The sequence below is a fragment of the Moschus berezovskii genome, chromosome 28 (genome assembly GCF_049115385.1).
Source record: "Moschus berezovskii isolate FMDL1 chromosome 28, NW_MosBer_1.0, whole genome shotgun sequence".
In the NCBI taxonomy this organism is placed as follows: domain Eukaryota; kingdom Metazoa; phylum Chordata; class Mammalia; order Artiodactyla; family Moschidae; genus Moschus; species Moschus berezovskii.
In genome coordinates this window covers 22,174,230-22,198,349 of record NC_142487.1, presented here as the reverse complement: position 1 = coordinate 22,198,349, position 24,120 = coordinate 22,174,230, and the positions used below count along the sequence as shown (strand labels likewise).

General features: G+C 45.2%; 1 protein-coding gene across 1 annotated transcript in view; it reads left to right on the top strand.

The window, feature by feature from the left end:
- Window positions 1–19,735, top strand: part of MBD2 (methyl-CpG binding domain protein 2) — a 67,156-nt gene extending 47,421 nt beyond the window's left edge. Inside the window, exons 4-7 of the mRNA XM_055417380.2 lie at window positions 9,486–9,576; window positions 10,858–11,035; window positions 16,049–16,187; window positions 19,266–19,735. Coding sequence (XP_055273355.2) covers window positions 9,486–9,576; window positions 10,858–11,035; window positions 16,049–16,175 — 396 coding nt within the window. The 3' untranslated portion in view covers window positions 16,176–16,187; window positions 19,266–19,735. The remainder of the gene's footprint in view (window positions 1–9,485; window positions 9,577–10,857; window positions 11,036–16,048; window positions 16,188–19,265) is intronic.
- The last annotated feature ends 4,385 nt before the right edge of the window (window positions 19,736–24,120 follow it).

Below are 24,120 nucleotides of genomic sequence, written 5' to 3'. Positions count from 1 at the left end.
AAGGGAGAAGAGGGTTGAATCAGGAATTGGATTTGTTAATTAGAAGGTTACTGTGACCTTGGGCAGGTCAGTTAACATAATATTAGGAGTAGAATCCAGGTTAGAAGGAAGGAATGGAAGATGAGGAAATAAGAAAGTTTCTCCTTTAGTGGAAGGAAGAAGACAGGTGGTTTGAAGGAGATGTAATAAAATAAGGGCTTCCCAGGTGACTCCGTAGTAAAGAATCCACCTACCAATATAGGAGACGTGGGTTCTATCCCTGGGTCAGGAAGATCCCCTGGAGAAGGACAAGGCAACCCACTCCAGTATTCTTGCCTGGGAAATCCCATGGACAGAGGAGCCTGGCGGACTGCAGTCCATGGGGTTGCAAAAAGAGTTGAACATGATTTAGTGACCAAGCAACAACAATAAGTTAAGTAAGGACACTTTCTCGGTTAGCCATGTTCCAGTGTATCTGCCATGTCAGGAAGAAGCCCGAGCAGAGGAAGGAGTAAACTGGAATGTGTGAGACAAGGATTTGGGCATGTATATGGGCAGGATCAGAAGGAGGCAGGAGAGGATATGACCAGGCATCACGTGTAGACAAGCCCTTAGAAAGACAGCAGGATCCCGGAGAGAGGAAGGAAGTGACGGAAGGGTGAAGTGGCCCAGGGGTGATCTCCAGGGCAGAGTGGTTAACAGGAGAGAAGGAAGGGTGAAGTGGCCCAGGGGTGATCTCCAGGGCAGAGTGGATAACAGGAGACAGGAGAGAAGGAAGAGTGAAGTGGTCCAGGGGTGATCTGCGGGGCAGAGCGGATAACTGAAGATGCTTAGGTCCTCAAGAGGCAAGTCAGCTGTGGAGTCAGTTATTACAGACTTCTTGGCCTCAGAGCTAATATTCAGCTTGTGGTGTTGAAAAAGAAGAATAAGAAATAGAGGTTTGACTCATTAGCAATTTTAGATGAATTTAGTTTCATTATTGAAATCTCTGTGTGTTTCAGTACAGTTCAGTTTAATTTTTCCTAATGGAGTTTATAATTTCAAAAGGTAACAGTTGTATTTTAAGACAAGATGTGAAACGTATATGAAGATCTGAGCTGAGTTTTAAGTTTTCATCTGGCTCAGTTTGGCAAGATGGTTTCCATGGACTTTTAATCTGGAATTGTCTGGGCCCTATGGGTAGCTACATACTTGAAATTTACGGAAGTTAAAATGGTGAAAATCAGCTCACGGCTCTGCTCTGCTGCTGTCCCTGTGCTCGAGCATCTGAGGCCGTTCGAGTGGAGCTGTGCTGTCCTCAGGCATTGGTGACATCTTTCCACACGTGTTCGCTGGTCCTGTGCTTATAACAGGGAACTGCCTCTGAAATCTGTACACACAGATGCTTTTCACCTTACAGGTCGGGATATAAAATGTCATGTTTCGGTCATTTGGAACTCCACATCTTCCAGTAGAAATGATAATTATAAATGGTTCTAGCGTCCCAGACCTGCCCATAAAAGACCATCAAGTCTAAAGTGAAAGTGAAAGTGTTAGTTGCTCAACCAGGTCCTTCTCTTTGCAACCCCAGGCTCCTCTGCCCAAGGGATTTTCCATGCAAGAATAGTGGAGTGGATAGCCATTCCCCTCTCCAGAGGATCTTCCCGATCCAGGGATCGAACCTGCATTTCCAAAGTGTGTCTGAGTTATTAAAAATAACTACTGCTTATAGCCATCTTTTTATCAGGAAGCGTGTTCAATTTCAGCTCTTTCAGTAAGAAGTGTTTCTCCCACTCCTGCTTTATCTTGCTCACCCCCTGGCTGTCTGGCAGTGACAGAAGGGGCTTTCAGCCCCAGGCCACTTAGTGTGGTTGTGATAAGGCCCAGGAGTCAAGAGCTGGGGCAGAGACTCCGGAAGTGGAGGCAGGAGCTGGCCGGGGCGATTTGTGTGCCAAGGGCGGGGTCTCCTTTCTGTTTCAGCTGTGAGATCTGGGCCCCTGCCACTGCAGACCTTCTGTCCTCCCGGTCCCTTTCTCTTTCTCTGGACCGCTGTTTCTCGGCCAGACCTGATTTTATCCTCCCTGTCCCAACCACAAATATCCCGGGGAAATTTGGCAGCATCCAGAGACATTTTTTGTTGTCACAACTAGGGCGGTGAAACTGGTATCTATCTGGTGGGCGTAGACCACGGATGTCGCCAAACATCAAGAACCCAGAATTATCCAACCCCAAATGTCAGCAATGCCAAGATTGAGAAACTCCACTCTAGGCCACTGCTGCTGGCTTGAGGTTTTGTTTTCCCGCTTTTTGCTTCACTGCAGAACAGAAATGTAGTTTGTTTCCAGGTTTTCTCTGACCTTCTGTTCTTGAAACAAGCTCAGAGCCCTTTTGAAGTTTTCTATTTTTCTAAGGGCTCTGCTGTCATCACAGCATGGAAATAGATGGGGTAAAAATAACAAGGAAATTACAGTTTCAGAACAAGCTTCCATGTTGTCCACTGGCCTTTAAATAGAACACACTTCCCATCCGTTGTTCGATTCTGGCCTTCCCCATTGTGGTCTCTCATTCCCCGGGTTTCCCCTCTTCCTGCCGTGCAGCTGAACTGCTGAGTCACTGGCAGACGGCCTCTCCGCTGTGGCTCCAGATGAGGAGCCACAGCGGGGAGGAGAAATCCTTGGGCTGCTTTGACGAGAAGAGAGGGAAAGGTTCGTTCGTTATTGCATAGATCTGGCCAGAGCTTCTTCTAAGGAAGTCACAGAGTGAGATTACACCCGGGCATTTCCCTAAGTGCCCTCCGCAGCACAGGGGTCTCCAGTCGCTGCTGGCCTCCTCCTTCCCACCCTGCTCAGTACTCGCCACCCCTTCTGGCTTCACGGGCTCGTGGCCTGAGCACTCACTTCCTGGGGCTCCGCACCTGCTCAGGTGCTCTGCTGTCATCATGAAACGATCATCGGGGTTTCTGAACAAGACCCTTCCGATTCCATTTTGCAGGGAGCCCTGCAACCTGTGTAGCTGCTCCTGCTTCCTAGAGTTCTCCCATCTAGCCTTGGGCCGAGAGGGAGGCAGCGGGGCTTGCATGAGAAAAGGAAAGGGGAGGGCTTTAAGATACTTAGATCAGCAAGAAAGCACCCCGGCTGAAAACCTGGGCGGGACGAGCAGATCTGAACAGACGCCGCGTCTGTCTTCATTTGTGAATATGTGCCTTTCAGAGCCGACTCTCGGCTCCGTTTATATGTGTTAATTTTAATGCATAGTAGGTGCTATGATGTGATCAGCAGTGCACTAGACGCCATGGGCAAAAACTAAGTAGTAAACTGCTGTTTGCTCTCTAGTGGTTATCTTCAAGTGTTGATAAAAACCTCCTCACGTACTGTCTGTAACCATTTGAGATCGCTTTTACTGTCCCATTTCCTAGGGCAGGAAGCCAGAACCAGTTGTGATGATAGTTGTCTGAGTTTATAAAGCTAGTGAATGACATAGCGTGGATTTGAATCAGGGTCAGTCTGACTCTGAAGGCCAATCCCAGTTCACACAGCTCCTCAGCAGTTCAGTCTTCCTACCCTCCAAGCTGACTCTTAGGTTGAGGTCATGAGTATACATGGCAAGTCAGTTTCTTTTCATTGGTGAATTTTTTAAAAAAACACTACACAGTGCTTTTCAAATGAAGTCTAATGGTGGATGAAAATGTATGTTTGATCTAAATGCTTTTCCATGTGTTTATGAGAAATCAATATTAGCATAAAAGTAACCTTATGCAATATAATAGAAAAAAACTCAAGCCTTCCATTCTGTATGCTTCATAAAGCAGTCCATCTCCTGTTTCATGAAACGTCTGCTGACACCCCATTGTTAGTGTGACTTCTCAGAAAGTGCTTTCTTGGAGTAGAAATCTCACCCTTTAATTTCTATCCACCAAATAAAAAAAACAGGGTGTTCAAATGTCATTGATATTCGCAATTAATTCCGAGAAAGCTAATTTGTAGAGGATGTATTTTATACCTTCAGTTTTCATCATGTGAGCTTCTCCCACGTCTCTTTTGAGATTGACGTGAAAGTCTTTGCCAGCTTTAGCCTAAATACATCACACAGATGGGCTTCTTGATTCTGCATGAAGAAGAGCGTGGGGTCGGCACAGATCACCTACAATGCAGTTTACACAGTATCACTTCGTAGGTAAATGGATTAAAAGCAGCCTGATAATTTTCTCAGCAATTACTGATCTTTCATCTGCCTTTGATTTCATGACTAGAAGGGTCTCGGGTTTGTTAAACACAGAGCCACGCATGTAAACACTCTTCAAGAGCTTTCACTTGTTGAGATGAAGACTGTCTAATCACTGACCTGAGTTTTAATTCCAGCTGCACCCCTGACTAGTCGCGCACCTTTGATGAGTTACTGCAAGGGGGTACTGATAATGTCTTCTTCAAAACGCTGAAGGAAAGACTAACTGAATTACTGTATGTGAAGCCCTGAGCACAGTGCAGGCTGGAGGGAAGGGCTCGATGGGTAAGCGGGAGTCGTCCTCCCCGCCGCCTCCTCTTATTCCGCCAGAAGAATGTGCCTGGGCACAAAGAGATCTTTGGGCGAGCCCTTTCTCTGCTTACCCCCAAACAGTTCAGTATACTCTTAAATATGCTTTGACACATCCTACTGAAATGAGAAACAGAAAAGTGAGTATCTTCCTCCGGTCCTCTGCGAGAAGAGGATAGTGTGATACGTTTTTTAATCGTCTAGCAGAATCGGGAATAACTCGGGGATCTCGGTGATTGGGGTGCAGAGCCTTGTGTGTGCACTGCCGTGCTCTCAGCACAGACCAGACCAGCCTTTCTCAGACCGAGATCTCCCACGTCCCTCAGAGTTACCTAAGACACTTGTAGAATAACATAAAACCAGCTCTCTAACCCCAGACCTACTGAACAGAATCTTTAGGGCTGAGGTCTCAGAACATGCCTGCCTGCCTATACAATAAGCCACCCTGGTTATTCTTATGTGTAAAAATCATCTAGAAATACTGACCCACACTGTCTCACCTCCTTGCCTTTCCTTAAGCTGTTTCCTTGGCTTGGAGAAGTCTTTCCTCTTCTACAGAATTCTTAACATATTTTTTGAGAGCTGCCTCTTCCTAAAAGCCTTTCCAGATTCTCTCAAATTGAAGTTAATATTGTATCTTCATTACTGCGGTTAACACAGTCTCCCTTCTAGTTTTACTAGAAAACAGTTTCACCAAACAGTAAGCAGCTAGTGGGCAGTGATTGCCGGCTATCCTAATAACCATCCCCAGCGAAATGCTTTGCCTAATAGGCACTAAAAGAGGATCTGTTGAATTTGGATCGATTCTCTACTTACTTTTTCCCGGTAAGCCATTCTGTTCTGACATTCTCCCAAGAGCACAGATTCTTTCAGAGTATGTATTATTAAGCTCAGGGTGGTAGAGGATGGTCTGAATAAACACGATCAGCCTTAGTTCCGAGCCCATCAGAATCGGGGCGTGTGTGTGTGTATGTTGTGGTGACTTGTTTGAGATCCCTGTGTCTTCCTCATTTTCATCTTGGATATCACTTGTAAGGGATTTGTCCAACATACAGCTGTTAAAAGAAAATGGTGTAGTTGTATTCTGGGTTGGTTGTCCTTTGAGGAAACAGATTTGATCATTCACCAAAGTAGCAGCTTTCACCATCCACCGTCATGCTTGTCCTCTGGGGCCCTTAGATAAAGTACGGACAGCAGTTGTTTCCAGCGACATCACAGAGGTGCTTCCTGCAGTAGACTCCACTTCCTAGTAAGACGGTTTCTTCAAAGCTACACTGTCCCTGTCACTGACGTTTGGTTTTGTGTGACTGTTAAGCCTATCCTAGGCTTCTCCATCGGCTGGTTTACTGGATAGGGCATTGCCCAGACCATTGGCAGTAGAAAGTACATGTGGGAGCTCTCCAGTTCTCTTCTCTACTGCAGGGTGATAGCAGAGGAGGCCGGATTAGTGGGGAGTAGGGAGAGATGCACTAACTTAGTGAGAGCACATTAAAGAGTTTCTCCAAATAGCAGATCACTGATCCCTAAATTACGTTGATTATTTGACCTCACACCAGGCAGCAAGGTGAAGCTGAGAAAATCATGGGATGTGGCCGGTGAAATCAGATTTTCATCGGCTCGGTTAGGATTTATGAAAGTAACAGCATTCATGAAAGTATGGTGGACAAGACAACTGTCCTGGACGGAGGACTCCTCTCAAATGTAGGGAGCCTCGTCTTTTCCATATTTCTGTCTCAGTTTCTAATGTTAATGCAATAGGAAGAACTCCAGATGACCACAGTCAGTCACCTAGTAATCCCACAGAATACATAAACAGGGAGATCTGAGATCCTCATGTCAGGCAGAGGAAGACCCCTCCCTTCCCCTGAACCCCTCCAATGCATTCAGGGCTCTAAAGTGACCAGAGACAATCAGAAAAGATCACTCCATTTGGTGAGAGGAGCTGACTAACCTTTAGAGTAAATGTAATGGAAATTCATGGAATAGCGAGTTGGATAATAAAGTTGAAACGGGCCTGGGAGAAAGGAGATAGTGCAAATTGATTGTCTTTGAGCAGTTTGCTTGGACAAACAAAAAAAGAAAATGGTAATTATATCAACTGGATAAAGTTTATATTTATGGAAAGAAAACAAAGTGCAGTTCCAGCACCCCCAAGGAATCCCCTTGTGCTGACCCCTTGCAGTGGGATCTTCCCTCCACACCTGTCTCCTGGCAAGCACCCTTAGTTTTCTTCTTTTTCATACAAATTCATTCACACAATATGTAAAAGACTGGCTTCCTTTACTTGGCATAATGCCTGCTTGATATAAGTTTTACACATATTTTAAGGTGCGAAGAACCCCTTCTTTCCAGAACAAAGCAAATAGGAAGCTGAGAAGATGGGTGTGGAGATGGTGAGTTAGGGACGCCCTGAAACGTGAACAGACATGCAGCTCCCCTGAGGGAGCGTGTTAGCGCCGAAAGCCTGGTGGATAGGATGGGGAGGAGGGCAGTGGCGACCTTGATGGGTTAAATGTTTTCTGTTCTCAAACTAACCTCGTTTCCTGCGCTGACCTTTCCCACTTCCCAGGGAGTAGGGTGTGGAAGAGAGACACACACATATACACACTTACACATTCAGAAATACATGTGCCTCCATTTTCACGGTGTAAGCGCTTCATTTACAAAGAGGTCATCAACCTGTCAGATTCAACTTCAGATTTGTTGAGGGCTATCTGATGATGTGTGATGATACCAGGACTTGTAATCTAGAGCTGTATACTTGTTTCTCAATCCAGGATTTATTTTGCGAAATATTCCATTCTAAATTTGTTTTCCTTCAAAATAATAGAAAGTTAAACATTAAAAATAATAGAAGGTAAAAATTTAACTTTTGATTTCTAGAATTGAGATTTTTAGATGTAATTTATTAGTAATATTCTCTGTATGTAGTTTTCATAATGTTTTTGGTAGTGTTGATTTATTTTACAAACTAAGTTATATATATAATTTAAAAATATTATTTATATAATTATAAAATTATATAAAATAAAATACTAATCTTATATTCACTGACTCTTCACTTTTTTCATTAGGAATTAACTGCATTTTAATTTTTGTTTTTTTTTTTCTCCTATAGTTGTGATATTCAAAGCGTAGATGATTGTTATTTCCCCAGAAAAGCAGGCAGACTTTATTAGGATGTTTATCACATTCGTTAAGTATCAGTTAGAAGAACTAACTACTTCTCCCTCACGATGGTTAATGTATTCGTGTTCTCATACGTGTTGAGCACATATTCTGCTGCTGATATAATGCAGGTGTATGGAGATGTCAGCATGTACTAGAGGTCTCAAAAGGACAGTAAAGAAGTCACTCTTGGTGTAGCATTGAGGTTATTATATAATCTAAGCTATTACTGTTCTGCCATACATAGAATTATTTCACTGTATCTTCTCATTTGTCCAGAAAGATGTTATTTGATGCTTTTCATGTATCCAGAAGTTAGAACATAAGCTTGGAAGCCCTTATAGTGCTCAAAAACCTGTTAAAAGTAAACCTGATAAACCGTATGCCTACTGTGTGATAGGTGTTTGTATACATTGCTTTATTTAACCTCCACAATCATCGTACGTAACAGTCATTCTTGCCACATCCACAGAGGACGTTGAACATCTGAGGTTATAGAACTTGTCATATGTTTATAGCTGGGGTTTCAACTTGGGTGCATGTGTCCCTCAAGATCCTGATTCCGAGCCCGTTTATTCCCACATCAGTCATCCACACAAATATTTTTTTCAGTATTTACTATTTGACAGGCCCCCGGGTATCCAGGATTAAAGACAGATTTATCAAATTTCTGAGGAATCCCTTTGTCTGTTTTTTGGACTGCAGTAAATACGAAACAGGGTAGAAAAGAGACGAAGCTTGAGGACAGCACATAGTAGGAGCTCAGTAAATACATTCATGTGGACGAATGACATTAATGACAAGTAATACCCAGCTGGGCTTCCCCAGTAAAGAATTCGTCTGCCAGTTCAGGAGACATAAGAGACACAAGTTGTATCCCTGGGTTGGGAAGATTCCCTGGAGAAGGGCATGGCAACCCTCTCCAGTATTCTTGACTAGAGAGACCGATGGACAGAGGAGCCTGGCGAGCTACAGTCCATAGGGTTGCAAAGTGAAGGACACACTGAAGTGATTTAGCAAGCATGCATGCAGTAGCCGACTAGGAGAGAGAATTTAGAAAGGATTTAAAATCAAGCAGCAGAACTGTCCTGGACTGCTCAGTGTATGAAGAAGCGGTTGCATATCTCGCTAGACCCATGGGATAGGAAGTCTGCAGCGTGCTCGCTGATGCCAGAATGATGCCCTGGGGCCACCTAGTGACTGAGGAGGCCCAGGCTCTGTACCACGGAAGGAGAGGCACTCATGAATGTGGCAGCCTGTTTAAAAAGCAGGGAAGTATGCAAAACATTTTAGAAAAGTTTCCATAAAAAATGGCATTTGTTCCCCTTAAAGTAGGCCAAAGGGCTAAACTTCTGTGTCTTAGAAAAATCACATAGGTGGAGAAACTCTTTCCCTAACGCTCTTGGATAAAGAGGTATTACACAATACGGTTTTTCCATTTCCTGATAAATTGTAACATTAAATTTTCATGCCAAATGAAACTTTGAAGAACTCAAAGTTAATACTCTTTGGAAGATACCTTATGTCTTCCAAAGGACTGTTATCTATTTAGGACTGTATTTCGTGGATAGCACATAACAATCTATCAGATGTAACAAGTGAATAGGCTGCCTAAAATGATAAAGCAAGGTTTTTTGAGTCATATAACTTGAAAGAATTATGATGCGTTGAAGTCATGTTTGAAGTATCATTTAGCTTTTTGTAAGGAAAAAAAAATGGGGGTATCAGGGAACTACTGATACGATTTCAATTTCATTACCCAGCAGCATCGATGCGCTACTTTCTTGTCCCGAGAATGTACCTATTAACAGTGATGTTTTGCCTTACAGCTTTTCTGGGAGAAGAGGCTACAAGGACTTAGTGCATCAGATGTAACAGAACAGATTATAAAAACCATGGAGCTCCCTAAAGGTCTTCAAGGTATTCTCCACGTTCAGTCGAGCAGTCCCTGCTCTGTGCCAGGCTCTGTGTCGGAGGCAGTGGAGGCAGACGTGATGAGGGTGACAGGTCTTTGCTGTGGGGACTGTTTGCCTCGCTGGGTGAAGCTCCCCTTGGGTTTTAGTGAACCCAGAGGCAGCGTGCCTGAAACGCTTTGTAGGCTGCAGAATGCTTCCGGGCAGTGTCTTCCTTTTTTTTTTTCTGCGTGTAGCTTTTGGCTTGAGGTTAATTAGGCTCGTCATGTAAATTAATCCATGTTACGTGTTTAGACCCAAATGTAGCCTAAGTGGCAGACCGTCCCCAGCTTCCTGCTGGAAGCAGTATCGGGCCCCAGCAATTGCTTTTTTCTCCCTTCCTCTTAAAAAGAACAGCTAGCATCTCTCCTCCTGCCTCTCTCTCCGTGACCTGCTGCTGTAAGCCTCAGATGCCCATGGGGCCAGTAACAGGAGCGAGCAGGGTCCAGGTGGAGAACTCAGCTGCTGGCATGCCTCCTGGTGTCACACGTTCACTCCAAGTTCTAGAGAAGCGTTAGTTTTCAAGTGTTACAACTTTGGCTTCCAAATCTTGATACATTGTGGGCTGCTCAAAAATCCTCATAATTCATGGTTGGAGTAGTGTCTAGTCCCTCTGTGCTCTTGGAAACTATTGCTTTAACTGGTCTAACAAGTTTAGGACTGTAAGCAATGCACTTAAATGTAGCCATGGTTCCTGTCTCCTAATGTGCAGTCAAGGTGTATAGTTATTAATCCTATTCATGTGGAAATTTTGTTAGTTGAAAAAGCTGTTAAAGGTGTAGGTACAGCCTAATTGCGTTGGCTTTTCCTTTGAAATCCCTGCACAAGAAATAAGTGTTGAGACATGGCAAGCTAGAGGGGAAACGATTCTGGGACCCTAGGGACACATTAATAGGGATATTTGAATGTAAGATGACTTTAGAAGGAACTTAGATCATTAAGAATAATTGACCTTGCATGAGGAAATGTAGCCAACTTTTTAAGAAGTTTAATACCTTGGAAATGTATCTTTAAATTCTGTTAAAGTTTTATTAAAATACTCAAGGATTTGGTTACTGTTTCCTTAATGTTAATTCTTTATCGTTGATGACTAAGTAAATGTGCTGTTATCTTCCGCTGCTTTGGCTTGTGTCAGTTTTAAATAGCTGATCTCAGATGAATATAAAGATAATCAGTTGTTTTCGGCTCCACAGGGTTTGCTCAGCACAGCTAGAAACGTCCTGGAACTGATGCGTGTTTCTAATTGCAGGAGTTGGTCCGGGTAGTAACGATGAGACCCTTTTATCTGCTGTTGCCAGTGCTTTGCACACAAGCTCTGCACCCATCACAGGGCAAGTCTCTGCTGCTGTGGAAAAGAACCCCGCTGTCTGGCTTAACACATCTCAACCCCTCTGCAAGGCTTTCATTGTCACAGATGAAGACATTAGGTGAGAGCGGAACATGACTTCTAAAAGCTTGTCTTCTACACTTGATACGTTTTTTATTGCTTGTTAGGTTCAGTGACATGTCCTAGTAAGTGATGAGCCTTTGTTACAAAGCTGTTGTAAAACAGATGATATAGGATGTTTAAAACAAATGCGTGCTTGAAAAAAGGTAGTGTTGTGTAAGGTGTATCATCCTGATCATCCCCGAAGGACGGGACAGTCGTGCCCTCTCCACATGGTTTTCCCGGCATCTTATGCAGTCTGGGGCTCTGCCTTTCTGCTCTGAGGAGCCCCTGCATCCAGTTACTCCTGCTCTGATTGCTCCCTGCACTGGTTTGTCTACAGCAGCAGATCATTGCCGCGCTGCTTTGACTTCAGTTGTGTTTTCAAAATTCAGTTTACTTATCTTGATTTTATTGATCTCATGTAAACTCAATTTAGAGATTTATTTATCTCTACTTCACTTTGTTTCAAGTAAAGGTTTAAGGTGGCTCTGAAGACACCCAGACACACACACACTCTCTGAGACACACACGTACATACATCGAGTGAGGCCAAATGAGAAGCAAATGAGAAGAAAGACAAAGCAAAAGGTAAAGCTACTGTGTGAAACAGAGCCGAGAATGAGCAGCGGACACAAGCTGCATCCAGTAACGTCTTTTACTCTTTCTGTGGCTGGGCCACAAATTAGATTTATAGCAGCAGATTACGAAGGGAAGCCGTATCTCTCAGTTAGATAATGCCCAAGGAGTATAAGCAAGCCATTGCTTAGGAGAAACAAAACTATTCCAGATACTAAAACCACAAAGAAATTCTTATATGGAATTTATGGATTTCAGTATTATTCTTCAGAATGATTGTATTGTGGTGGTGGTTTAGTCGCTAAGTCGTGCCCAACTCTTGTGACCCCATGGACTGTAGCTGGCCAGGCTCCTCTGTCCATGGGATTCTCCAGGCAAGAACACTGGAATGGGCTACCATGTCCTTCTCCAGGGGTTCATCCCAACCCCGGGATTGAAACCGTGTCCCCTACATTGCAGGCTGTCTCCTGCACTGCAAGTGGATCTTTACCACAGAGCCACCAGGGAAGCCCAGAATGATTGTGTACTATACTGTATTTCCTTTAAGAATAGGGCAGGGTGCATACTTCATTATTTCTGTCCTCTGAATGTAAACCCAAAAGCTTTACTGTCCCTAGACCAAGCCAGCAGATGGCACTTTTGAATTTAAATATGTATTACATTTGTTTTTTTTCTAATTCCATGAAAGTTGGTATGAGACTGTTGTTAAATTGGAAAGCCTTTCCTGGATTTTAAAGTAGCTCCTTTTGCAAAGATGTGGAATAGTTCAAAGTTGCATTCAGATGCCTTGATAATGTAGAATGTATGATCAGTGTTATTATTCTTTTTTTTTTTTTTTTTTAAGAAAAAGTGTGAAATCAAGGAAAGGAATCAGCTTGCTCTTTGGACTGTTCCTACCTTTGAAGAAGGAAGTTACTCAGGAGGCTAGCTAGCTCCCCTCTGTCCTGGAATGAGTACCTAGTTCATCAGCCCGGGTCCTGCTAGGTCCCTGTGGGTGTTGACTGAAGTCCTCTGACTGATGACAGGGGCCCTTGGGAACATCTTGGGGCTGTGTTAGAATCCTGCTCGCCATGTCTGGCAGAGGCTTTACTTTCGGTTTTCATAAATGTGGGAAGCCTTACTCGAGACAGAAGAGACGCGGTGGCCAGTGTCAGGTTTTCAGGTACACTTCTCCAGTCAAAGCCAGGTCTGGATGCTTTTCTTCTATGGTAAACTGGTCTGACAGATTGTCCATTTGATCGCATTATCATAAAAGAAATCATCAAGCCAAACATTTCTTCTCCAATTAGTACATATTCAAAATGAACGACCGCAAATGGAATTACCGCCTTTTCTCCAGTTGTGTCGCCAATAATGTGTTTGTGTTAAACCTTCAACTAAGGATCTCAACACTGAGTACATTTTTTTTTCAGCCAGCTTGATAACTAGTTTCATTCAGGTGTGTTTGTTTTCTGATACCCAGTGATAAGTTCTCACAAACCTCGCCATTTAAAGCAGTAGCTGTTCGCAGCTCTGAGTTCTGTAGGTTGGAAATCCGGGCGGGCATCACTGGATTCCCTGCCCCGGGTCTTACACAGTTGAAATCTGAGTGTCTGTAGGCTGCATGGCCTTCTGGAGCCATGCAGAAGTTGCAGAGTTTGTGTCTTTCTAGTAGGGATGAAGCCCCTCTTCCCTTGTTAACTGTGTGATCGGGCTGTTCTCAGTGGCAGTTTGAAACTGCCGGCAGCTTCTTTCCCCGTGGCTCCCTTCACATTCCCTCTCCCGCTTCTTTCTGGAAGGGCCCAGCCCCTTTTAAAGCCTCTTCTTAGGTCAGGCCTTCTACGATAATCTCTTTCGATTAACTCCCGGTCAGCTATTAGTAACCTAATCATAAAATGACATCCCATCATGTGCCCATTAAGTCCTTCCTGCCCTTAAGGGGAGAGAATTCTGCCTGGAATGTGACCAGGGGCCCGTGGGGACATCTTGGGGCTGTGTTAGAATCCTGCGCGCCACGTCTGGCAGAGGCTTTACTTTTGGTTTTCATAAATGTGGGAAGCCGCGCTCAAGACAGCAGAGGAGCGGTGGCCAGAGTCAGATTTTCAGGTACACTTCTCCAGCCAAAAGCGCTTTTCCTCTCATTTCCTTCATCTTCCCGATGGGGTGACGCTAGGGGAGCTGTGCAGACACTCTGTTATTAGGCATGAGAGACTGCCCACGGGTGAGAACGCCATTTATCATAAGCCTGGAGTTACTGAACCAGACGTAAAACTCACTGTAAGAAATAACCATCCTGTTTTTCATGACTCTGCTCCTGTGTGAAAATCTGTTGAATTCCAGGGACTTCCCTGGTGGTAGAATGGTTATGTCTTCACCTTCCAACGCAAGGAGTGCAGGTTTGATCCCTAGTCCAAGAGCTAAGATCCCACGTGCCTCAGGGCCAAAACATAAGACAGAAACAGTATTGTAACACTTGAAATAAAGACTTTAAAAACGAAAGTGGTAGATGCTCAATTGTGTCCAACTCTTTGCAACCCTGTGGACTGTAGCCGGTCAGTCTCCTCTGTCCATGTAATTTTCCAGGTAAGAATCCTGGAGTGGGGGTACCTGTTCCCTTCTCCAGGGCATCTTCCCAACCCAGGGATCGAATGTGAGTCTTCTGCATTGCAGGCAGATTCTTTACCGTCTGAGCTACCAGGGATCAAAACATCTGTAAAAAAGAAAAAAATCTGTTCAACTCTAGTTTCTGTGAATATGATCGAGGCTACAGAGCTTGACTCAGTGGCTGCTCCCCTCTTTTCAAAGATTCATTTAAAAGGTGGAAGTCTAAACCTTTTATCTCTTTGTGCTGTTTTTAGTTTGGTAAAGATGACATCTGAAGTTTTTGTGGTTACACAACATGTGTGGATTTCGCTTACCTTGGACATTGATGAGATAGACGTGGGCACTAGACTGCAGCAAACGTGACTTCACAGCTGGTTGAGCTCCCAGGGGTGAATGCCCAGGGCATCTTAGTGGAGTCTTCTGGAACGTCGCCCCTTTACCCTTCTGCTTTCCTTGCTTTGGGACAGGGCCGTAATTTATCTTCCTCAACGACGGATGGAGAAAAGAGCGCCTCTTCCTTCAGCAGAGCCCTCGGTATCCCTCGCTGCGTCTCTTCCTCGTCCCAGGGCTGCCCCCTCCAGTCTGTATCCATCCCACCACCTTTCCTGCGGCCTCTGGAGGCGACTCGTCCTGTTTCTAGTCAAGGCTCACCCTCCCTCCTGGGCCTTTGCCTCTGTCCCTTTCTTGCTTCTCTTCTAAGCCTTCTACTTTCCACACTTGTCCCTTCTCTCCTGTTTCTTCAACCATGGCCTCCCCACTGGGCTCTGGAGGTGAATTTCTCTTTGCCGTCTTGGTTTGCTGGAACTGTTTTAGGAACCTCTCTTGCCCTGTCAGGGAGCTGTGCTCCGTTTTTTTTTCTCCTGCTTTTTAAGGGTGAAGTATGTCCCAGTCGGTGTGCTCCATTTTTCGTGTCATGGTTCTGCCTCTGTTATGTGACTTGCTGTTTTTAACTCTCACTTTGGAGGTTCCTTGAGAGCCCCCGAGACACAGAGGACCTTTTGTGTTCTTCACTTGCTTGGCTCGGCTCGGCTCAAGGGTCCGTTCCTCCCCTGTCCTTGGTGCACAGGGTTGCGTGACGGCCTGTGGTCGGCAGGCCGCGGACCCGGGGGAGGACTCCCCTCGACTACCCTCCCCGACACTGCCAGAGGCGGCGGCTGAACCCGGCCCCTTACGCTTCACCAGCAAATGGCTTCTCCTTCCCATTTTCCGGTATCACTTCCCGATGCATTTCACATTATCCCTTATAGGAATAACCCTGCTGCTGCTGCTGCTAAGTCGCTTCAGTCATGTCCGACTCTGGGCGACCCCATAGACGGCAGCCCACCAGGCTCCCCCGTCCCTGGGATTCTCCAGGCAAGAACACTGGAGTGGGTTGCCATTTCCTTCTCCAGTGCGTGCAAGTGAAACAGGAAAGTGAAGTTGCTCAGTCGTGTCCGACGCTTCGCAGCCCCATGGACTGCAGCCCACCAGGCTCCTCCGCCCATGGGATTTTCCAGGCAGGAGTACTGGAGTGGGGTGCCATCGCCTTCTCCGTATAGGAATAACCCTGAACCTTCACATACTTGAAGTGTTTGAAGAAAAGTCCCTGGAATAAACCTCCTCCTGCTGGAATTCTCTGTGAGATGAGGGTTTCCCTGCCTGTCCGAATGTTCCCCTTTTGGGGCAAAGCTCGTCTCCCATGAGACCTGGTTTTTGTGAGGGTTAGAGGCCGCTTTTGCAAAGTCCAAGGAGAAGGAAGTGTGTGTTTCTGAGGAGTTTTCCTGACTTTGGAGTAAAGATAAACCATGTCGTCGGCAGCATCGTACCAACATTGGCCAAATTGTTAGTGTCTTTTTACTCTGTTTTTACAAAGGAAACAGGAAGAGCGAGTACAGCAAGTGCGTAAGAAATTGGAAGAGGCACTGATGGCAGACATCTTGTCACGAGCTGCTGACGCGGAGGCGGTGGACCTCGACATGGACAGTGGAGATGACGCCTAAGATTGGCATCAGGTAAAGCAGCGCTGGGGCGCGTGGAAACTCAGGGCTTTTATTTCCTCGCTCTTGCCCTTGCGGCCAGCTTCAGCGGTGCCTGCATAGCCTTCTCTGCTGTGTGTCTCGTGCACGTGCTGTCGTTGGGCCCCTGTTGTATTTAAGGACCAGTGTGCATCCTTTTCCTCTCATGATGTGAAAATGTCCACTCCCCTGTGGCTGCGTGCGAGGGATCTGGGCTCCAGGGTGTCACTGGAGCAAAGCAGAGGAGGAAGGAAAGGACTCTGCCAGGGAGAGAGGCGCTGCAGGAGACGAGGCAGCCGTCGTCTCCGCCACGGTAGCTTTCTGGGGTTAAGGGGTCTGTTGTCCACTACATAAAAGTGTGGTCACAGAGCAGGCAGAAACCCCTCCCTCTCCCCTCCTTTCTGATCTCTCTAGCACAGACTTGATGCAGGGAGACCGAGTTAGGAGGCTGCTGTAGCTTAGCAAGAGGTGACGGTGACTTCGTGAGGGTCTTGGGGTCCTGGATGCAGAGAACAGTGGAGACGCCGATCTGAGGTGTATCTGGAGGTAGAATCGACTTGACCTGGCGACTCACTGACAGGAGGGAGGGGGAGTGGCACGGACGACCGAGCCCAGGTTTTTTCCGGGAGCCCGCTGGGCGGGCGGGAGGGGTCCTGTTTGGTGCAGGGGCAGACGGAGGTGTCGAGGTGTCGCACGCCAGGAGGAGGAGCTCGTTCACTCAGTGCTTCCTTCCCACCAGTGCTTTGTCTTAATTCAGAGTGGCTTATGCCGCAGTGGCACAGAAATCAGGTAATAATTACAACTTTTTAGGTTAACACGGTCAGCGGCAGCAGCGACCTTTGGCCACACAGTTTCCTGACCGTGCAGAACCATTTAAATCCAGTTCGGTGCTAGTTTAAGTAGTTTTCTTTTGGTTTCCGTATCAAGGACAGGAAGATGCCATGTTGACGCTGAATCTTGTCTGCCTTTCCAACAGGGGTGTGTTTTCTGGACTGTGATGAGCACACTTCATATATGTAAAGTCTCTCAGGGGGAAGTCTGAAAGTGTATTTTTTTTGGTCCAAAGACTTCAGTGCAGTGTGGAAATCTGGACCACCACACCTGAACCCCATGAGAACTGATTCTAAGAAAGCCCTCTTTTTCAGAGCTTTTAATTGTTTTCCAGACTTTTCCCCTGAAAACAATGTAGGAAAAATCAAGGGTCATGTCATTGAGGTTTTACTAGACCTTTGCCTACTTTACAGATTACTTTGCAGGTTGACATCAAGGGAGCCCCCTGGTTCATGTAAGCGACCTTGTGTTGTAGGGACTAGGTACTTGGCTCACATAAAGGCCGGCATCGCTCATTCTCTGGCACAAAGATGGTTAACGTGGAAAACAAACTAGTTAATGTTGAGTGATTAAAGTGTTAATATATATTTAAAAAGTAGCCAACACTTCGGCATGTTGGGTAGGGAGAAATTGGTGTTATATATGTATATCATATTCTAAACTTGAGAATGGCATTATTAGACCAGGCCATTAGACTTTTGGGTTATAGAAGATTTAGAAGTACATCTTAATTATCAAAACTGAATTTACCTAAATCACTAATTTAGCCCCACGTACACCTGGAGTGTTTAATAAACCAGAGCGCTGTCACGTGACTTAATTAGGGGTTCATACTTAACTGTGGAATAGGTCGGACTTAGCTTGACTAAAGGTGGGGCTAGTTCAGATGCCTGGTAACACGCAGGACTCTGTGCCACGCAGTTCTGTGTAGGTGTGTTCATTGCATTATGGCAGGGCCGGTCTTTCTCGTGGTCCTTATTAGCAGGATGGACCTTTATTTGTTTTATACTCGCATACAAAGTCCATGGGTCGCAAGAGCTGGACACAACTTGCGACTCCACCACCACTACCACCACCACCACACACACACACACACGCACACGCGCACACACACACGCACACACACGCAACCCCTCAATAACAGGTTGAGGTTTGCTGTGTTGCTTAACATTTTATACTCAAGAAGAGGGCCCAGGTTAGTGAACATTTTAGGAATGACTGGTGGGCTGCAGTCTGTGGGGTCGCTAAGGGTTGGACACGACTGAGTGACTTCACTTTCCCTTTCACACATTGGAGAAGGAAATGGCAACCCACGCCAGTGTTCTTGCCTGGAGAATCCCAGGGATGGGGGAGCTTGGTGGGCTTCTGTCTATGGGGTCACACAGCATCGGACATGACTGAAGTGACTTAGCAGCAGCAGCAAGAAGAGAACTATAAAAATAAAAAGTGTTAAGATTTAAAGCTATAATTGAGATGAATATCAAATACATAAATAATTGAATTGGCAATTGTCCAATATAATTTCATCCAAGTTGAGCAGTAATAAGACTTGACTGTGTTTCAATCTATAAATTTTCTGAAGTAAAATAAATTATGGTGAAATAAAATAAATCATTGTTAGTAGAAATCTTCCTAAATTTTCTCAATATGTTTGGATTTGGCTGTATCTTTTTTTTTTTTCTTTCATTTGTATGCCCTGTGATTTCCGATTTTATGCTGATGATTTACTTAATGATAGAAAATATTTTCATAAGCATACAAAGGGGTCCATATGATTTCTTTGAAAATGAAGATTCTTTCAGAATTAAAAAAGTTGAAACAGTGAGGGGAGATGTTGAGTCCTTTTTATTTACAAAGTGCTGTAACTAAATGCTGCTGCTGCTGCTGCTAAGTCGCTTCAGTCGTGTCCGACTCTGTGTGACCCCATAGACGGCAGCCCACCAGGCTCCCCTGTCCCTGGGATTCTCCAGGCAAGAACACTGGAGTGGGTTGCCATTGCCTTCTCCAATGTGTGAAGTTAGTTACTCAGTCGTGTCCGACTCTTCGCAGCCCCATGGACTGCAGCCCACCAGGCTCCTCCATCCGTGGGATTTTCCAGGCAAGAGTACTGGGGTGGAACTAAATGCTATCAAGGCTTTAAAAATCCTATTCTACATGAAATGTGGTCTCTCATTGCTTTTCCAAGTTTTGCTGACCTCACCTGAGAAATCATTGAATTACTTAAGTCTGTTTGTTTTCTTGCAGGTAACTTTCGACTGACCTTCACCGAGAGCAAACTCCTAGAATTGAGCAAAAACGTTTCCACTGGGTTTTGCCTGTAAGAAAAAAATGTACCTGAGCACATAGAGCTTTTTAATAGCACTAACCAATGCCTTTTTAGATGTATTTTTGATGTATATATCTATTATTCAAAAATGATGTTTATTTTGAGTCCCAGGACTTAAAATTAGTCTTTTTGTAATATCAAGCAGGACCCTTAAAATGAAGCTGAGCTTTTGATGCCAGGTGCAATCTACTGGAAATGTAGCACTTCCATGAAATACTTGTTTCCCCCCAATTTTAATATGAACAGATCAGGAGTACCAAATAAATTTCCCAATGAGCGCGTATTGTGACTTCACTGTATATAAACAGATTTTTATACTTTATTGAAAGAGGACACCTGTACATTCTTCCATCATCACTGTAAAGACAAATAAATGATTATATTCACAGACTGATTGGAATTCTTTCTGTTAAGGAGCACACACCATGCATTGTCCCTTCTTAGGATTTCTGATTCACAATCAGCTGTCTTCCCTGGGCCTTAGGTTTGAAACGAAGGTGGTGGGAAATAGTTCATACATTTGCAGTATGCCTCTGGATATCATGAGAATTGTGCTCAGAATTCTAAGTTGTCATGTAGTGTGGGTAATTTTTATTTTTCCTTGCCTGTAACGAGTACTTTTGTTACTTCTGTAAAAATAAGTTATTTTCTTCCCTCGGGCATGAGTTAGGTACACACGTGCCCTTCAGATGTTACTGGAAATCCGTGACTGTGTTTTGAGAACATTTTGTATTTTCCAATGTCTACTGGCTTACAGAGTTAACAGGTGCAGGCGAGACCCTTTGTCACAGAGAGAGGCAGCGTTCTGGGCAGACTCGCTAAATGAACCAGATTGCAATGCTTTGCTAATTACTACCCAGCCTCCAGAGTCTTAATATTTTTTTTTCCTATTGAAACTCACAAGCATTAACTTCATTACTTCTTAAATTCCTTGATATCTAATTGCTCAAACTGGCACAGCATTAAGAAATGAGTTTTAAAAAGCAAACCAAGGTAATCTGATGCCAAGAAATGGAACTAAGCAAATTTAAGTACATTTTGAGAAAAAAAAGAGCAAAAATACTATCTTTCTATAGGAAGGGCTTATGCACTTCTTAACTCTGAGTTCTTTTAAAATTAGATGCAAAATGATGTGGTCAAGGGTGTGACCAGTTCCCTATAAATGTCACGTGTGTGTGTGTGTGTGTATTGAATTAGTCAAGGGTGTGACCAGTTCCCTATAAATGTCACGTGTGTGTGTGTATTGAATTAGTATCTCCTGTGTGTGTGTGTGTGTATGTATTGAATTAGTATCTCCAGCACCCTTCGAAAATAGTGAAAGCAGTGTGACTGGCTCAGTTTGAGCTGCTGTTTCTCTGGACCTTATGCCAAACTGCATAGATGACGCCTTCTTGGAATTCCTGATTCACATTCAACTTTGATCTTGGGGCACGAGGACACCAATTTCCTCAGAGTAATTCTGCTGGCAAATAAGCAGAGAGACTTGTAGACTCTGGGAAGACATGTGGCGGAGGCTCCCTGCCCTAGGCCCTTCTGACTGTCCCCAGTTGGGGTGACAGTGGGAAGTTAGTATTGATTCTTGTTAAAAGCTATCATGACTAGTTAGACTGAATTCCCGAAGGCTTTTCTCAGACTCCTCTAAGTCCATGGGTCTTCATTTGTCATCGAGCTTGGCGTAACGTCACCTTGGCCACCGTACGTTCATTTCACAAAGCAGCCCAGCCAAGACATACATGCTTTTATAAGCAGCTTTTGTATTCAAAGGAAAAACGCAGTGTACCACATACAAAATTTTGATTTTTGTTATTCTGTACGTTGCTCAGGTAGAAAACAAGTTTTGAAAGCCATTTCCTGGTGTCCAGCTGAGAACCATGAGTCCAGGTGTTTGCAGCGCACCCACAGGACATGTCCAAAAGTACATTCATCATCCTGTCCCCAACCTTCCACCATCTTGCCTTCCCTGACTCAGGGGATAGCAGATCATCTGATCCAGCTGCCCGAGGCAGACGCCCAGGAATGATCCCAGAGGCCACTCTTGTCCTTGCCGCCAACATCCCATCTGTCCTGTTAGCATTACTAACCACATTTCTCACGTCTATTTATCAATAAATAGATAAACATGTCAACCCGCATCTCTTCCCCATTCCCACAACCACCGCCTTCACGCAGCCTCCTTTCCTCTCCTCTGAACTCGGCACCTTCTGTTTTTCACCTGGCCCCTTTCCCTCCTCCATCCGTCCTTTTCCTCCATGGAGTCGTCGGTAATGGTCCTGGGAGCATCTGGGATCTCACTGTTTCCCTGCTCAAATCCCTCCCTTGTCTTGTGTCCGCGATTTAGAGCCCCACGCAGGGAAAATGAGCACTTTGAAACGAGAGTGCCTGTGTTTGAACCCTGCTTTGGCCATTTGTGTGACTAGTCAGGTTTGCCCAGTGTCTGAGCCTGCTCCTCCTCGGTGAAATAGGATAATGATACCTACCTCATAGTTGTCGTGAGGACTAAACGATATGCTGCTTGTCCCGTGTTCGCACAGCACCTGGTGTGTCGTGATGGGCTCTGCAGGAGTCATTTCACGTCACTTCAAAGAGTCATTTGCTGACAACCCTAACTACCCTCCACTTTATAAATGCCCCCAATACTCTTTATTTTCCACCTTGGCACTCTGTTCATTCTCTTTGTAGAAATCTTCTAAATCTGTATTTTATTTGTTGACTTTTTTTCTTTTTTTGGTCTGTCTTATCTACTAGAATGTAAGCTCTTTGAGAGCCAGGATGTGTCTGCCTTGTTCCCTGTTATAATCCCAGCGCTTAGCCTAGTGCCTGGCACACAGTAAGCACTTGGTACGGGTGCGCTGAATAAACGGACGATTGATCGAAAGGCTCTCCAGGATCTGATAGCCACCTGCTTGTCTAGCTCACCCTGCCACTGTCCCCGCCACACCTCCAACTCAAGGAAAACCGCATCACCTGCTCCTTCGAAGTGCCGCTGGGGCCTCTGTCTTTGCTCCTGTCGCCCCCTCTGCCTCGCTGCCTGCACGGCCGGTTCTCGAGCTCTGGTCCCGTCGCAGCTCCGTCTACCTCCTCTGTGAGGCTGTCCTTTATCCCCTCCAGGCAGATGTGCCCTTCCTCTTCCAGATCCCTACTGCACTTTGTAAATACCTCCACGGAAGCACTTTATTGTAAATTTGTTTGCATGTCTGTTTCTACTTTTAGACTGTAAGCACCGTGAAAGCAGAGACGGCATCTTTCCATGCTTGTGTCCACAGAGCCCAGCTCAGTGCCTGGCACAGAACAGTGTGTCAGTAAATACTTGTTGAATGAATCTATGAACACCAAGTCTTGCAGTTGGAAAAGTCCTGCAGGATGTCTGTGTTACCATGGAAAGGAATGCCCCTGCTGGCTTCCAGGGTAGTTTTTTTTTTTTTGTCCTAGAGAGGAGATGGAGAAAGCATTATGTAATCTCTTTGAATATAAGATGACCTGTTTGAATTTCTGAAGTTGAACTATGTAGATCTTCGTAAATGATTGCAAAAGATGTCAAAAAGCTTTGTGATCCCTCAAATGCTACAAAGTCCAAAATAAATATTTGCACTATTAGTATTTCCATAGTCAATGCTATGCGAAAATGTACAGCAATAAATTTCGAAGCTTTAAAAATGTTTGTGTAAGTCATCTTCAATGACTTAATCTATGGAGGAATCTCGGACCTGTGTTTCCCAGACATGGTGCGGGCCTGCGGACTGGGGTTAGGGCCCCAGAACTTTCAAGCTTATCCAGTGACGCTGCTTGCTGTTGTTACTGAGACGCCGGCTCAGCATTCGGCTGGTGTGTCTAGCAAGCAGAAAGAGCTGGAAGGGTTCTCAGAATCAGGCAATGGCCATGCTGGACCTTGCGAGGACATAGCCTCCGGTCCTCCACTGGGACTGTCACAACTCCCTTGTCCTGCCCGCCTTCATGGCTGGGATGCATATATGACCCTAGTGTGAAATCTGCCTCAGTGGCTTCTACCACTTACACAGGTGCAGCTGTCACATTCATCAGAATGGGATTAGCTACGGGATTGCGAATTGCAGCAATGGCTTCTCAAACCTGCCTGTCCGAAAGGTCTGGGGTGGACTATTTTTTTTAAGGAGGTTTTTGTTTTGTTTTTCTATTTATTTTTTTATTTGGCTGTCCTGGGTCTTCGCTGCTGTGTGTGGGCTTTCTCTAGCTGCGGTGAGCAGGGGCTGCTCTGCGTTGTGGACCTCAGCCTCCTCGCTGCAGTGACCCCCCTCACTGTGGAGCACAGCCTCTGGGGTGCCTGGCCTTCAGGAGTTGTGGCACGTGGGCTCAGCTGCCCTGAGGCTGGTGGAATCCTCCAGGGCCAGGGATCGAACCCGTGTCCCCTGCATTGGCAGGCAGACTCTCCACCGCTGGACCCACCAGTTAAGTCCCTGGGGTGGACTTAAAAATCAGTTGCATGCTGATTTTTCCAGAAGGGCCCATGTAAGTGAAAGTGTTAGTTGCTCTGTGTTTGACTCTGCAAATCCCATGGACTGTAGCCCGCCAGGCTCCTCTGTCCATGGAATTCTCCAGACAAGAATACTGGAGTGGGTAGTCATTTCCTTCTCCAGGGGATCTTCCCGACCCAGAGACTGAACCCGGGTCTCCTGCATTGCAGGCAGAATCTTTCCCATCTGAGCCATTCCAGAAGAGTCCATGTAAGTGACTCTGTTAATTACTTGACTTTGGTTTTTATGGCAGGAGGACACATGTTTTTGTTTCCTTTCATTTATA